The following is a 16,639-nucleotide window of genomic DNA, read 5'->3' as shown; positions in this document are numbered from 1 at the left end:
CAGTATCGCTTCGTGGCTACCCTCAGTGCCTCCAGTGCCACTCCCTGGCTCTCCACCAGTGCTCCCAGTCCCCTCCCAGCGCACCCAATGCTACTCTCTGGCTTCTCCCTACGCTTTCCCTTCCCGCCCGGTTTCACTCCCTCCGGTGCTCCCAGTACGATGCACTGGCTCACGGCAGTGTTCCCAGTCCGTTCCCAGGCACGGGCAGGTTTCCCGCCTCCCCCCGCCGGGAGCCGGTACCGGCCGCTCCGGGAGCCGCGCGCGGGACGGGCGGGACGGGCGGGACGGGGAGCGGGCACGGCTGCCAGCGCGCGCGCCCGCCGCGCGTGACGTGCGCGCCGCCGGGGCCGCCGGGCGCGATCAGAGCGGCGCGCGCCGGGCGGGGGCCGGGCCGGTACCGGGCGGGCCCGCGCGCGCGCGCCAGGAGCGGGGAAGGGCGGGGGGAGCGGCGCGGGGGCGGCCCCGGCCCCGCCCGCCGGATAAAGCGCTGGGCGGCGCGCGCGGCGGGCAGAGCGCAGCGGGCGGGGGCGGGAGAGCGTTCCCGGCAGCGCGGTCCCCTCCGCCTGCCCTCCCCTCGGCGGGACTCCAGCGGCGACGGCAGCGGCGGGGGGCATGCGGGGCCGCGGGGCGACGCGCCGCAGCGGCGGCGGCGAGCACATGGCATAGCCGGCGGACGGCGGCGAGCGCCGGGCCGGCGTCACAGCGGGTCCGGCGGGGCGAGCGCGGCTCTCTGCATGTGGCCAGTGAGGAGGCGAGCCAGGGAGCCCGGCGGCACCGGCGAGCACCCGGCGGCGCGGTCCTGAGCCGCCCGCCCGCCCGCCATGGATTGCAGCCTCCTGCGGACCCTCGTGAGCCGATACGTGAGTAGCGCCGGTGCCGCTCCAGCCCGGGCGCGGGGAGCAGCCCCGCCGTGGCCCCGGGCTCGCCGGAAGGGCTCGGTCAGGAGTTGGACGGTCCCGTGACCGGCTCGGCGGCCGGGGAGCCTCGGGGCCGCCGCACGTGATGCCCGGTGCAAGCGGAGATGCGGCGGCACCGGGTGCCGTGCGCTCCCGGCTGCCCGCCCGCCTCACGGGACTGTCCTTCGCTGAACCTCGGCGCCTTGACCTGAGTTCAGAGCGCGGAAATTCACAGTGTGCTGCCATACGTACTTGGCAGCGCAAATACAACCTCCAGCTCTCCAGCTGCCTTTTTTTTAAAATATCTTTCTTTTGGTTTGTTCATTACCTTTCTCTTCCCTATATTGTTTCAGTCAAGCGACCTTTTTTTTTTTTTTTGTGGAATTGTCCCATTTAAGTATACTGAGGAATGGTCGGAACGGTCCCAAGTTTTTGTAGGTGTGCGTAGTAAGATTCAAACACGCGGGACTTGAGAGTGCTCCGGGGAAAGAGGGCAGATGTGGCTTGTTGGTGATGGGTGAAAACCCATCCGCATGGCCCGAGAGAGCAACCGGGGAGCGCATTGGAGTGGGGTCCGAGTGTAGGCTCAGGTGCGTCAGTGAGTGCAGCTCCAGTTCCATGGAGCCCTAATAAATGCTCAGGATAATAGTTTAAGTAGATTAGCAGGATGTCTCTAAGTGTGGGGTTGTTCAGTACAAGGCATGGCGACCACCAATACTAGGAAAGGGCAAATTTCTGCTTTTGGGCAAAGAAGTAATTTTTAAAAGATGGGGAGAGATAATAGCAATTTTCAAATACAAATAACTTTTCTTTCTATTCAGGAAATACTTTTGCCTTGGTTAGAGCACTCAGGTTTTCTCACTTACAGTAAATACACTTAGTTTTGTGTGTGCCAAGAGCTGTATCCACCTAATACCGGCTGAAGTCTGTCTTTCTGAAGTATAAATGAAGACAAGTAGCAGAGATGAAAATTGTTACTCTTTTTTCTTGTGGTTTACAATAGGATATATATGGGATGAGGAGAGAGTAGAGAGGGGAGTACTAAAAGCAGCTATGTGTGTATGGATCTTTAGAAAGTGGTCCTAAGAAAACAAAGAGAATACTCCAAATAATGTGTAGCAACAATAATGATGAGGTACAAGAGAAGCAATGGTCTCTGTGGATGAAAAGACCAGGTGAGTTGTGCTGAGGTCTCTTTGGAAAGAGGTAGGATCACTTTGGGTGTAGAGATCTGTCAGTGCTGATATAACTGTTGGATTTAGTTTAAGATTTCTTCCTTAGTGTTTGCTCACAAATGGTGTGGTCGTTTTGCACAGAGCAAGCACACTGTTAAATCTCCTGTGCATAGCATTGTTGGTGACCTCTTCCAAGGTGGGCTTAAGCATCAAATATGAAGGAGGTGGGCTTGAGAGCAGCTGCAGTAAAGATCCATGAGAAGACAGTATGTTGAAAGTAAGGAGCTTGAGCTTCTGAGTTGTGGACTGTCACCACCCTCCTGCACTGCTGATGAGTCTAAGGCAGCAGTCTAAAAGATAAATGAAACATTATTGCATCCCATGTGAAGAAGGCTTCCTATTGCCTTGGTCACACTACCTTCTGTACTGTGTCTATGCTGACAGGCTGTGCCTAGATAATTGGGTAATTGCTTGGGATGGTCCATGCTGCCTTGTATATTTTCACCTGTTGCTTCTTGTTATTTTGCTTGGTGTCTTAACTTTGAAACCTTTCTTCCACGGAAAGGTAATTTTAAGGAGAAGGTGCTGTTAAGTAAATTTGTGTTCATTTCAGTAAGACCGTTGAGGTCTGGCAACCTTATGTTTGTGTTGCATGGTTTTTCTCATCTATTTCTCTTTTGCATCTCCATGGTTCAACTACTTTTGTACATCTACAGCAGTGAAAATGAGAAGTCCTAGTTTGACTGCTGGGCCTGAAACTGACTGCTCTGCATGAGCAGCAGATGCAGATGTCAGGTGCATCACTCCAGAGCTGTTCACCAAAGCTCCGTGTGCACCAGCCAGGCACACAGATGTAGATGTGCTTGCCACTTTCCAAACTGCTTTTAATAAGGGAGACAAGGCAGAGACTTCTGTGGGAGAGCTGGAGTGGACAGTTACATCTTGTGTTTATTCCAAAGTAAGCTCAAACTTGGCTTTAGTTAAAGTCAATACAAAAACTCTTTCATGATCAGGGTCTTAGAACTATAAATTTTTGTTCTTCAAGTCTCCTGGACTTGTTCAGCTTCATGTCTTTCCTAGAGAAAGACTGGTCTCTGGATTATGCTGAAAACCTTGGCTGCTGCATCTGGAGATGCTGGGTTAGCTGGGAGCTCTTATGGTATGATGTGGGGAAAAGAAACAGTTGGGATGTGATGTACTAATGGAGACTGCTAATGGATGGTTTCTAATAGTTCTGTGTCCTTACTTTTCTTTCTTGGTCCTGTTTGTTGTAGGACATAGAGGTATAAGCTAAATACCAGAGGATTTGTTGTGATTGGGAAGTTCCCTCCCATTTCTCTTTCATTTACTGGACAGTTTCTGTCCTGAAGCAGTGCAAAATCAGTGCACGTATTTCCAAGGCCCAGTGGAAGAGTAGCAATGACTGGGTGCTGTCAGCTTGCTGGTTAGCATTTTCAAATATTTGCTGCTTTACCTGCACTGAATGTCCTTTTTCTATCTTCAAGGCATTCAAGAGTTTAGTGATGTGGGTTGAATAAGATAATATGTTCAGCATGCTAGTCATACTGTACTTCATATCTCTTCACCAGGAGATGTTGTAGTCTCTTAGAAGGACAGAGGGAATTGTCTTTATCTTACTAAATTTTTCAATTGACATTATTTTATTCTGCCTCTTAAGATCATCCTGCAAATTTTGGGTTCTTTTCACTTCACCTTTTGCTTCCTGTAACCATGACTGCAGCCATACTCAATTTATAGGACTGATAGTGACAAATAACTTTGTTATGGAAAAAATGTTTGTTTCACTGCAGTACAGCTGACAGGAAGTTCAGTTTTCCAAATCCTTTGGAAGCTGATAAGCAGCATTGTAATTTTCTTATTTGTGTATATTAAGGTTAATCTGTATATTTTACTGCTTTAGAATGCGTATGGTCTATATTAGAGGCATCTTTAAGTAACAAAATAGAAACACCCTAATTTACAGCTTTGCTTCCACATGGAATCATAGGAACTTAATAAGTCTTCTACATTAAGGTAAATAAGATGCATTTTGAGACCAAAAAATTATTTTCCAAATAATGAAAATAATGGCTGTGTGTGGGCAATATGAACATTACTAGGTGGGAGTATACTTTTTGTCACATACTCTATAAAAATAGAACCTTTTTTAGATGTTGCTTTTGCATCAGACAAAACGCTTCGCTGTCTTCTCCCTGGATTCCCTAGAGGATATGTGCTACCCCAGGGAGGGCAGCTGCACAGCCAGAGAATACAGAATTAGCATGGGCTGTCCTGTAAGTGTCATGCAGAACCTGCTTAGTAACAAGAGAAACTTGTTAGCTTAATATTAAGCAGTACGCTATTTAGGGAAAAAACAAGCATACAATGGCAATTAAAACTACCTCCATACAAGATTAGCTTCTGTTTTGTAGTTAAATTATTTGGGACACTGTGGACATCATTAGGTGATCTGTTCTGCCTGTGTTAATGCAACTGCTTTAGTTTTCTCTGACCACTTATTTTTTGCTGGTGATATGACTTCTGCAGTCTGTCCCCATCACAGTCGAAAGTTGGTTAATAAGATTTAAACAGGTTTTGGTGACATTTTTCACCAAATGAATACTTTTCTTAATAAAACATGGTCATGTGTTTTTTGTAGCTGTTCATGGCTGAACATGGATTTGGATATTCCTGAATATTGTTGATTTGACTGTATCTGGGCAGTCTGGGAAGATGTTGCCCTTCAGCATATGCCTGTTTGGACACTAAATGGTTGCTGAACATCTTGCTGCCTGTGGTGACAGTCTGTTCTGTATCTGTAAGACAGCTGGCCCTGGTCACTGAAAGCTCCTGCCCAGGTTGATGGCTTTAGGTTGTACAGTAAATGCTACTGGGTCTGAGGTCTGTATTACTGATGAGTTTTGCCTGTGTTACGTAGTATATTTAGAGATCTTGCTACTTTACTGCTTCTCCCCTTCTCCTGTTACTTTAGGATTACAAATCTGGATCTTAAATATTTGTTACCTGTGTAAGTATCTCTAAATGGAGGTAGTAGCAGGTAAGACATGTTTCCAGAAGGAGCAGGGATTTACTACAGCTTTGGTCTCTGGGGAGCTGCTGGCCTATTAGTTGTGCAAAAGATCTCTTTTTTTGGGAGGCTGGAATAAATTGAGTTTACAAATGGATGCTCTATTTTTCACTGTTGTGGAAGTGGGTCAACTTTAATTGTAGTTTGAAAAGACATTTGACTAGCCTAACCAGGATGTTATTGTAGGGATTTTTAGCAAGTTCTTAACTAAGTTTCATGACAGCCTGTGACTTTTTTGTCATTGACTTAGATGATTTTGTTGCTTTTGATCGGCATTATAATTCTAAAACTGTTTTCTAATTAGATTTCCTAAGTATTTTACTTGTGTTTGTAGTCTTAGTAGATATAAATTAATATTGAACTTATTTATTTATCTAACTTCACAGTAGAGGTTGATAACTGCTTTGATCGGAAAGCTGGTGAAATTGTAAGCCTTGGTGCTTTATGGTCATTTGTGTCTTAAAGGACAGTCCATTTGTCAAGTGTTTCAGATTTGTTTTAAATCTAAATTTAGATTTCATATTGTTTTTAATCTAAATTCAGTTAATTCATTTGAGGATGTTTGGTTCTTGCTTTTGATTCTGAATTTATTCAGCCTCCTTTGCAGTCTTGCAGATGAGTATTAAACTGGTGCTGTCTGTTTCTTAGTCAATGTTCCTGTTAAACAGTTTTCTTCCTGGGCAAGTAAGTCAAAAGCATTGTTATGTTTTGTTTCTAAGTTCAGAGATAAAACAGCTTCAGATTTTGTCAAATTATAAGCTGTATATAAACACATTTATATGACAGACTTTGTCTGCTGGCTGTGTTGAGTGTACAAAAGATGCTCTGTGTAGTATCTGTATATGTATTCATGGGTCAGCAATTAGTAACTTGCAGCTCTTAGGAGTTTGTGTCTGTTCCTGGTATGTAATCCATTTTCGTTATCCCTTGTGCAAGTCTGCGTGTCACAATGTTTTTTTGAAACTTGCGGTGCTTCCCATCTCTCAGCCCTGCTTCTCTGCAGGTACCAGTTCTTCCTGCTGTGGAAGGTTCAACAGAGGGCATCAAACAGCACGAGTAACTTTTGCATTCCTGTTTCCCTAAGCACCATTGCATTGTTATTTGCCTAATTGCCTTTTTCTCTTAGTTTTTGGGGGGGTGGTTATCTGTATGGAGTGCTTCCTGCTGACTTTTCAGTGATTTATTTAAAAAGAGCAAAGTTTCAAAGCTTTACTTAAGTTAATCTTGTTGAATGTGGCTGACAGAATTTAGTACTCCTGCAAGTTTCGCTCTTCACACGGATAGTGAGTCTTGTGTTCATTCTGGCTTGTAATGGACTTTAAAGACATGTCAGTATTATCTGATGCTCAAAAAGCACCCAGATAGTCTCCCTTCCCTCCCTTCCCCCATCAGTTATTTATTGCTGAAGGGCAATAAACATGGAGAATTGCATGAGCTTTGTTTTTTCCCCTCCCCTCCACTCCATCAATTAACTAATTTACATAAGAAAAACATTATTTCCTTTTTCTTTTGAGAATAAACAAATGAAAATAGGACATTGCATATGTAAAGCAGTTAACTTGCAGGAAGTCAGTGTACATGTTACATGCTGGTTGCTATTGACTACAAAATATTACTCATCTGCACTCATCAGATGTTCTATGATAGTAGAAAACATTGCTTTTGGAGCATCTAAATTGTAGAACTATTTCAGTGACTTAAAATAGATCAAGAAGTTTTGATCTTTTTTTAGCATCAAAAATACTGAGATGAGAACTATATAGTTGCTTTTGTCTCTTGATAACATGTTGTTTGGCTTAAAAAAAAGTTTATATTGTTCCAGTTTTGTGTTTTCTCAAGCACCACTGAGTGTCAGTTCTGCAAGCAGGAAGCCTTTTGAAAATTATTTTTGGGAATGGAAGAGGACAAAGTACCACACAGCATGTTTATAGCTTAACATATCTGATCACCATTTCTCATTGATTCTTTTTCTTCTGTCCTACAGTAGTGGTCATACAGCACTCAGAAAACGGTGACTGGGCTGACAAGTGAAGGATTCCACAAATACCATGGCTGGCTACTGTTTATGGTCTTGAGATGGACATAATAAAACTTAGTCCGTTTAACTAGGTTGAAGTATGACTGGAACCCCGTTGTGGTTTCTGAGGTGCTCCAGCAGGATTTACTGTGGGATGCCTCTGCATGTCTTGTGCAGGTGTGTCAGGGAGCAGAAACAAGAGAAAACTGTCACAGAGAAGACTGAGCAGATGTTTCAGAACCTGTTATACAACTGGATTCAACTCTACTGGTTTTTTCTTTGGGTTTTTGTTGGGCTTTTTTTGCTGTTGTTTGAGCAAAATAGCATACCTCTGCTCCTACAAGTCTTTCAGACAGATGATATTTTTTCCAGAATAATTCTGGTTATTCAAGTGGCTTACCATTACAGAGGATAATACATTATTTTTATAGTTGTTGAGCAACATTTCAGCAGAAGTTCATCCTGAGCTGTGAAGTAAAATGACACTGGAATGCTATTATCTTCTCTGCTATAATTACCATGGCAACAGCTGCAGGTAGACAAGGCAAACCAGGGATTCTTATTCTACATCATATGTACACAAGCTGCGTTTCTTCCCTCTCAGTAGTGACTCTGAGAAGCCTGTGGTACAGACTCTTGAGTCGTCATTAGAACTGTTTCATTTGTTTTTTTTTTTTTTTCTTTTCAATTTAACTTTGTAATTTTGAAAGTATTGAGTATTTGTGATACTATATTAAAAAATGCCCTTGTTTTGGGAAGAAACTGGCAGCCTAGCTTGGATTGTTTTAGGGGACTGAGGAGATGGGAGTTTTAGGAGATTGAGGGTTGTTTTAGGAGACTGAGGAGATGGGCGGGTGGTCCGGTAATTTTTTTGTTTGGAGGATCACAGAAGATAAATGATAAATCACCTAGATATCTTTCTGCTTCTGGATGTTAATTTCTATGTGCATTCATCCTTTCTTGGGACAGGGATGAGAGTATCGTCCACCTTTGCTGTAGCAAGAAGTTGTAAGGGCAGCTGAGTGCTTCCAGGTAACAAAATTACTGTGTCACCGGAAGAAAACTGGGTGTGAACACAAGCTTGTAATGACTGTGTTTTGGAGTTGTTATTTTTCTTGTTACCTAAGTGTTCTGCATTGCTTCTCATGATACCACCTATTTTCCTCTTTATTTCTCCATCTGCATTTATATGCATTCATGTGCAGATGGGTGTACGTGTGCTTCCTTAAATCATGTGCTATTCATTTAGCAATATCAAAAATTATGACAAGATTTACTAGAGATACAGATGTGTATTGGTATTAAAAAAAAAAGTTCATATGAGCTCTTTTCTGATTAATGAGGCATACTGGGAAAATGTGTTTTGGTGTGCTTCTTATTTACATCATTTGTGTTGTTACTACTAGCATGGAAGCTTAACAATTTGGAGATTTCATAGAAACATTTTTCCTTTTCTTTTTGGTCTTCCCTGTAGACTAATTTCCCTTTTTGAAATAGGAGAATCTGTTTCCTTCATTAATCATTAAGCTCATCTGGATATGGGCCACGGTGAGGGGGAATAGTGTTTCTTTTTCCTGGTGACACTCACTAATCTCTTTGCTTCAGTCCAAAGAGGATTTCATCTAACCTATTTTGAATAGAGGATTAAGGACAATTAGGCTCTTCCTCTGCTTCACCATTAAGATGGGATGTTGTGAAATCCTCTGAAAAGAACATCTGCTGATGCGCCATTAAAGTTTTGCAAAATTAATGTTAATAATCAAAATAGTTGTATGCAGAAAACAAGCCTTGTGTATGAAGTACTTGTCTGGAGATAATTGTATGGATGGACTGGGGAGAGGGAAGGAATACTGAGCTGTTTGCTCAGTAGTTTTTTTGTCTCTAATGCTTCGAATTTACACTGTGGAGTAGACATGCAGATGAACCAAAATGGATTTTTTGTTATCTGAATTGCATTAGTAACTTGCAGTTCATGCTTGGCATTATACATAGTTCTTCACTTCTTTTCAAAGTCCTATTAATGAGCTGTTTGCAGAAATTATTTATGCTAGTTATATTCATTGTAAGTAGCATCTCTTGAGATGAATCTGAATCAGCAGTGGCATTTGATGGCTAGCAAGACACTTCTATATTTGTCAAGAGGTCATTAGAAAATAAAACTGAAAAATGCTGCTGTTACTGGAACATATATGATGTGCCTAAGACGATATAAGGATTAATGTGAAGGAAAAATGTCTGTGTGTATTTTTGAGAAGTTTGGCTTGCAATTTTATACTGTAAATGATGGAACTGGTTGCCTTCCATGAAGCATGGGTAGTATCCTGTGAACCTACAAAGAAGGCAGTTGAATGACATTTGCCACTGAGAAATTGCACTTGCAGTCTTAATTTCATTAATAGTAGTTGTAGGTAGGTTACTGAAACTCATAGCTTTAGGATTATTTCCTGCAGAGCAGCAGAGACTCAAATCTAATCCTGTTTTTTGGGTTGGTAGTATATCTGAAGAAGGGTTGTTGAGAAAAAGCTGAAGTCTATTTACTTGGTCTTTATTCTTGAGGTGACTGTGAGTGGAATAAACTGTAATTTCCCAGGCTGGCATTATCCATGGTTCAGGAATGAGAGGAGTGTTGGGCTCTGGGATCCCAAAGCTCACTTCAAGGAGAATTGGGTTCTGTTGAAATGTATCTGGTGTCTTTGCCTATGGCTTGGGCTTGAGGCTGTAATCATAGAGGGCATGCCAGTTGCTGGATGAATTTTGGGAATGTGGAGGAAATGCTGTTGGGGAATTTGACATCTCCTTATTCAGTGAATACTTTTCCAGAGGGGGAAGACATTATTTAAAATTTAACTGCATGAAAGTTCTTAAAAACCAGGTTTCAATTTAATCTTACTGTAAGATGTGCCTGTGTAGATATACACTCTTACTATGTGATATACAGTATGTATGAAAGAGCTTCATGTAGGCTTAAACCAGTTTATTGACTGAGTCATGGCTAAAAAAGTAAACTTTTATGCTGGTATTTGCAGAAGTGTAGTGTAAGTTCAGGCTACAGGTTGTGCTTTGGTTGAAAAGACTCCATAGACTCTAAGCAGATTTTGATAGATTAATGTTAGTCCTTTAGTTTAATACTCAACACTTTTTCTGTAAACATTGAATACACTGACATGCTGTTATTTATTGGTGTGTTATGTGTGTGTTACAAAACAGCTGTAAACATCTTTCTATTAAATTGTGTAGTTCCTTTTTGGTTTTTTTTTCCTGTGGAATTACACTAATAGTAACCATGATGTTCAGAGTTACCTTAATCTTTCATATTCTAGTTTCCTCACCATCAGTATGAACTTTGGAAAGCTTAGCTCTGATCAGTCAAACTTCTTGCTCACATAGGCCAAGAAAAAAAGTAATAATAAAAAAGAAAATATTTCTCAGGTAACCTTAAGTATTAAAAAATTATCAAGATAATTTAATGTTTGAAATACAGTATATAGATTTTCAAATTTCTTATCCTGATTATTTTAAAAATGATTTGGTGTTTTTATCCTTTTAAACCAGAAGTAATCAGATTTTCAATTACTGACTACCTTAAACAAGCAATTTTCAGAGTTCTAAACAAACCCCCTTTGTTTTTGACTTTAGGCTCTTTCTATGTTGTTGGTACAGCAGATACATATCTAGTTGAATATATGGTTGGTTGTTAATACCGTAGTGGGGAGGATGGGGGCAGGTGGGCTAAAGCTAGGCTAAGAACTTTGTTTAATGACAATTATCGAGCACAAGTACACAATTCTTTCACCTTCTAAGATTAAAAAAAAACCCAAAAAGCACAAAACTAACCCACGGGGTTATTTTAACTTCACCTGCAAATGCTGTGGTATTGTTAATCTCCTGAACAATGTTAACTGACTGCTTGCTATTTACAGCTGTCAAGTGACCAGATGGCCTAATTTGGTAGGAGGTGCCTGTGTATTGGCACTAAGAGGGGAGAAATGAAGAGAAAAATGGGAAAAAGCTCTCTGCTTAGCCCAGAATGGCATGATTGCTTTAAGCTGGTTCATGAATATGAATATGTTGACTTCTTGATGCTGTAAGCTTTTCTCTGACATAAGGAGGTTATGTTTCCATACTGTTGGCTGTAATGACACAGAAGCAATAGGAGAGCTTCACGTGGTTTGGTGAAGCAGTGCACAGTGAGCACAGGCAGGTACAAAGGCATGTTAATAAAGGGCAGTCTGGACTGTGGTTTTGCATCTCCTGCCTCTTTGAGCCCAGAAGGTCTCAAATTTAAAAGGCTTGTCTTTTTGTCTTAAAGGAAGGTTCTTAAGCCTCTGACTGACTTCCTAAGAAGTGGAGAGGTTACCTTGAGCATTTTTACTCTGTTAGTGATATTTGCTGTAACTTGTTTAAAGCCCTTTTATGGCAGCATATATATAAAAGAAGTTTTTTTAAAAAAAATTACTTGAGGCTACATTTCTGCTGGGCATGTGGAATTAAAATATCAGTATTCCTTTGCTATTTTCTTGCAAACTCCAAGGTATTTTAAGATGAAAATGATAATGCTTTTACACAGGCATTTGCTTCCTTAAATGTTAAAAATGGTGACAAAAGCCAAACAAAGTTTGAGTTTTGGCTTGAGTTCAGTCATTGAGAGAACTGCAAATACTTGCAGATCTTTAAGGCTGGTAAGGCAGTGGCATACAGTAAAAACAGGGTGCCCCTGACATAGGGAATGATTGGCATCTGACTCCATGGATTCAGAATGCTGAACAATTGCTTTATTAAACTATATTATATTACATTACATTACACTATATTAAAGAGATACTATACTATACTTAATTACATACTAAAGAAAACTCATGACTGTCTCGAGACAGCCAGGACAGAACTTTGAGTGATTGGCCAAGGAAACAAAACAATCCTCAGCAGAATCCAATTGACAGATCACTTCAGGTGATCTTGCTAACACATTCCACATTGCAAAAACTACAGGAGCAGAGAATAGATATAAGAATTGTTTTCTCTTTCTCTAAGGTTCCTGGCTGCAATTCCCAGGAAATATCCTTGGGAAGTTGTGCCTGCCTGCTCTCTGTGAAGAGAGCTGTGGCTACAGTGGCATTGGCTTTTCTTGCTTTCTCCCTCTGCCCACAGTCAGACCACTTAATTCTGCTTAAATGGCTATTTCTTGCTGCAGAATAGCAGCTGCTTGGTTATGTGGTGTGCAGCTGATCTTTGACAGCCTATGATAAAGGGAAAAAGTGTTACTGCACTGTCAGATTCATAGTTATGTCTCAGAGGTGTGGAAAAGGAGGAATGTGGTCTTTCCAGCCCTGTGGATGGGAGCACAGGGAGCTTCCCACCTTGCACTGGGCACTCAGGTCAGTAGAGGAGTGAAAAAGCATGTTTGTGGGGGCTGCTGGCTGCAGGCAGCTGCATCTTGTCACTTCTTCCTAAAGCTGATTAAAGGTGTGATCTGGACTTCCCTTCAGTTTCCTGCAATATGTGGAAAAGACCAAAGCAGAAGCATTAAGCAAGCTGAGGCAGTGGTATGTGGCTCCTGGAGCCTTGCAAGAGCTGACAGAAGGGACTCTGGCTGCACACACAGGTCTGTGCTTTTTTTTCCTCTTGGGGTGTGCTGTTGGCTCGTTCATAGAGACATCTGTTTCACTTTGCTGAGTGACAAACCACTGGGCAGTGACTGTGTGGGTGCATTCCTGGAGAGGCAGCTCTGTTCCTCGGGGTTTGAAGCCGAAATGGGTGAAGCAGTAGCAACTTTTGCTGGGAGGGAGGGAGTGCTGCCAAGTGCCAGAGTTCTAGTAGTGCTTCTGACTGGGTGACATCCCTGCGTGCTGACTGATGAGTCAGGGGCTGATTTGGCAAGATGCTGACATCCATGGAATGCTGCCTTGTTTCGTGAGTAGCAGCTGGCATCAGAAAAGAAGTAATTGGGAGAGGGGTGGGAGTTAACAGTTTGTGTAAATGTCAAGAAGCTTGAGGACTTACAGAATGAGGAGAAGTATGTGGGGGACTACATACTGGAGAGGATGTTACTGAAAATTAAACCAACTGGGAAATAACTCCACCTTTTTCTCCCCAGACTAACTTGCTGATGTGTATGGTCTTGCAGCACTTGTGTCGTGTGGCTTGACCTTCCTTAAGTTCTAAGTGCAGTCAAAACATAGTGATGTGTGGGGGAAATGGAACAGCCCTTAAGTGCCTAATGTTTCCTCCTGTGTTTATGAGAAGATGTTTTATAGAAATGAGGATGCAAATGCAGGACTACTTTGAGATTATTAAAGTCTATAGCACAGGCAGCTGTGGGAGACTGGTATCTTTGGTTTTATGTGAAGCCAGGGTAAAATGCTTAAAAATTAAGGTTTTCTTTGCATGAAGGCAAGGTGTACACAATCTGTTTCATTAATTATATTTGGAATGAGTTAATTCTGAACATATTTACTTAAACTCAGCATTGATAAAACAAGCAACAAAAAAAAATTGTTATTATCAGGCTAGTCTGAAAAGGCTTCATGCTTTTTAACTCTCTTCCAATAAAATGTGACAAGACGATCTGGAGACATCCCTTCTAACCTGCATTGCTCTAATTCTAAAGTAAGAAGTAGTGACTTCTGCTTAATTTAAATGAAAAAATACTCTTGCCTCTTTTGCAGCCATCTTGGTTTTAATCTCTGAGCCTGTGGTAGGAATAGGACACCCTAAAGTTTAAAACAGGCTTTGTGGGTAAAGCTGCATAACACCCTTAAGTGATAACCCAGAGGCTCCACAGCAGCAATTGGACTGTGTGGTGCATTTGTGCTTCAAGATCACTACAACTTCCCTTGGTTTATCTGCTCAGTGAAAACTGCTGTAGGTGGAGCTGAGGCTTTCACAGCTGGTGCACGTGACCAGGGTAAAGTATTTCTCTTAGTTCCTATTTTTCTAGTCAAAGAACAATTATTGCAGTCAGCCTGTACATGGTTATTATCATCCTTCCCTACTCTCTTTAACTCATGTGCCTATTACGAAAGTTTGTCCTTAAAAAAATTGATTTTTCTCAAAGTATAAGTGTTAAACTGTCTGATTCCTGTGCCTTAATTCAGATGTTCATAATATCTAAGGAAGTTCTAGCCTGAAAAAGGATGATGGTGAGTAGCTGGGTGGAGAGGGAGCTGTGGATGGGGCACCCTTTGAGAGCTACATGCCTAGAACTTAATTTGGACGCTGCTGTTGTGTAAGTGTGACCTGAGAGGCTGGAAAAGAAAAGCTACTAGACTTTAATTAGTAACAAATAGTGTGAAAATGCTTGTGCCCTTGAGACTTAAGCTGGCCTGTCTCAGTTTTCATGACGAGATCGTTGTCACCATGGAGCACTGATGGGTGCCTGTGCTCTGAGGAGTTACTCTGGGGCTCCATTTAGGTGCTGAAACTACATGTGTTTAGTTTTGGGAGTGTGGGAATGGTAACAAGAAGATAGAAAATAGCATAAACTCTGGGCCTTGTTATAGAGTTACTTATGCAATGCCATTAATATAGAAAAAATACTGGATCATGGTAATGGGCATACAGCAGTAAGCTCTTCTTGAAAGACTTCTTACTGGGTTAAGAGGTTACAAGTTTTGGAAAGGATCTCAGGCCTTAAATTGAGGAAAAGGTGAAGAGTGTTTGACTATTAGGAAGGAAAATATGAATGTAAAACCTCCTTGATTTCAGTGCAGTTAACATATTCTCTTAAAATAATTCGGGTTAATGCAATGGGTTTCTATGTCTGTTTTAAAATATTAAAGAGATAAGAATGGTAAAAGAATATTCCGTAGAAGAGTGGGAGTCCTTGACTGCTAGAGAAACTTGAGCATCCTGACTTGCTATCATGTGCTTGAAGTCACGTGTTGCAGCGTGTCCTCTGTGGTTTCTGGGCTGGTGGCTGATGGGGAGCAGGCTATAAATACTTCCCTCTTCTCCACTTATGTGGTCAGTTGAAGCTTGATCAAACTTTTATTTAGAACTTGACCACTAAATTGGCAAATTAAGCCAGCTTTCCTGCTTCTGATTTTAAAAAAGGGCATAGTGAATCTACCTGCTCCTGTGAAGTGCTTTATATTGGGATGCACTCTTAAGAGGCATGTTCTAAAAGAGGATCTGTAAGTTTTGGTAGACTGTTCCAGGAAGATGATTTTTCTTCCTCTCTTTGGGGTAGACTTTTGAAGAATTAATGTCACTCCCTGGAAAGGCTGACCCCAGTACAATCTGTTTACATAAAACTGTTTTTGCTAAAAATGTTTATTTTTATTAGCAAATGTGTTAAAACATCTGGTCTTATTTTGCACAGTTCATGGATGTTTCCATTAGCCTTTAAAATGCTGGAGGCGTTCCTGAAAAGGGTTAATACTGAGCCTAAGCTCAGAATAGATCCCAGAAAGTATACAGCCCTTGCTCTGGAAGGCATCTAACCGCCTCATTTGGCTTGCTAAAGCTCTGTCTGTCCAGCTTTTGCTTCCTCTGCAGATGGTTCAGGATGCTGTTTCTGCATGCACTGTGTCAGAATAATGAATTAATCTTTGTCCAGATGCATCTTAGTCCAGGACCTCAATTTCCCTTTGGTGCTGTTTCAGGTGATCTTACTGTGATTCTTGTTTCTTCTGTAAAGGCTTTCTCAAAGGCCTTTTCTGCTCAGATTTCCTGGTTCATTGTTCCACAGTTATTATCCTCCTTGAGCCCAGATTGTGCCAGCAGGGTCTCTCTGCAGTTCTTTGCCCACCGGGTCTGTCTCCTTGTGTGCATCCCTACTGAGAGGGTACAGGAAGGAACACAGTGAACTCCAGATGAGTTCTCATGGCCTGACAGGAACAGGGGCTCCCCCTTCCCACAGTCTGCTCTGGCTCATCTGATCCCCAGCTGACCAGATCAGCTGCTGCCCTGTGGGGCCTTATACAGGAAGGATTAATTGACCCTTGCTTCCTTTGAAGATCCCACTGCTTTGGGTGTTTGGGAAACTGCAGCCAACAAAGCCTGCTTTTGTTATCTCCCTCAAACCGGGCTCAAGTGTATGACTGAAAGGATTATGCCACACTAAGCTACTAAATATATTTTTGCATGATACTCTTACACTAAAAAGAAAGAGACAATGATAGCTATCTCCAGTAATGACAGGAGTACCTTCTTTTAGTGGACATCAGTGCCAGAACTTTATTTTAGTACCTTCTAAGTCATTAGTACAGAAAACAGTGCTGCAGCTGTCTTGGCAGGCTGTGCTAGGAAGAAGTGCAGTTCCTAATTTAGTGTGTATCTGATTGATGCATTTGAAAGTGGCAATTCAGCCTGGCAGCAAAAGAGGATTGAAAGCTGGTGCTGAGCACAGTAGGGTTTAGCTTATGGTAGCTCAGGGCTACTTCATTCTGTACAAAGGGGAAATGTTAGGGTGCTCACCCTGTTTCCTCAGAGAAATGGATTGCAGGATGGTCAGTGTTGCAGC

General features: G+C 42.1%; 1 protein-coding gene across 3 annotated transcripts in view; it reads left to right on the top strand.

Annotated features, from left to right (window-relative positions):
• Nucleotides 1–641: 641 nt before the first annotated feature.
• The window catches only part of ATP11A (ATPase phospholipid transporting 11A), a 117,973-nt gene continuing 101,975 nt past the window's right edge, over nucleotides 642–16,639 (top strand). For all 3 annotated transcript variants that reach the window (XM_059493690.1, XM_059493689.1, XM_059493691.1), the window contains exon 1: nucleotides 642–860. In XM_059493690.1, the coding sequence (XP_059349673.1) occupies nucleotides 822–860 (39 nt within the window). In that variant the 5' untranslated portion in view covers nucleotides 642–821. The remainder of the gene's footprint in view (nucleotides 861–16,639) is intronic.

Source organism: Ammospiza nelsoni, chromosome 2, assembly GCF_027579445.1.
Source record: "Ammospiza nelsoni isolate bAmmNel1 chromosome 2, bAmmNel1.pri, whole genome shotgun sequence".
NCBI classification, from domain to species: domain Eukaryota; kingdom Metazoa; phylum Chordata; class Aves; order Passeriformes; family Passerellidae; genus Ammospiza; species Ammospiza nelsoni.
This window is presented reverse-complemented; position numbering and strand designations above follow the sequence as displayed.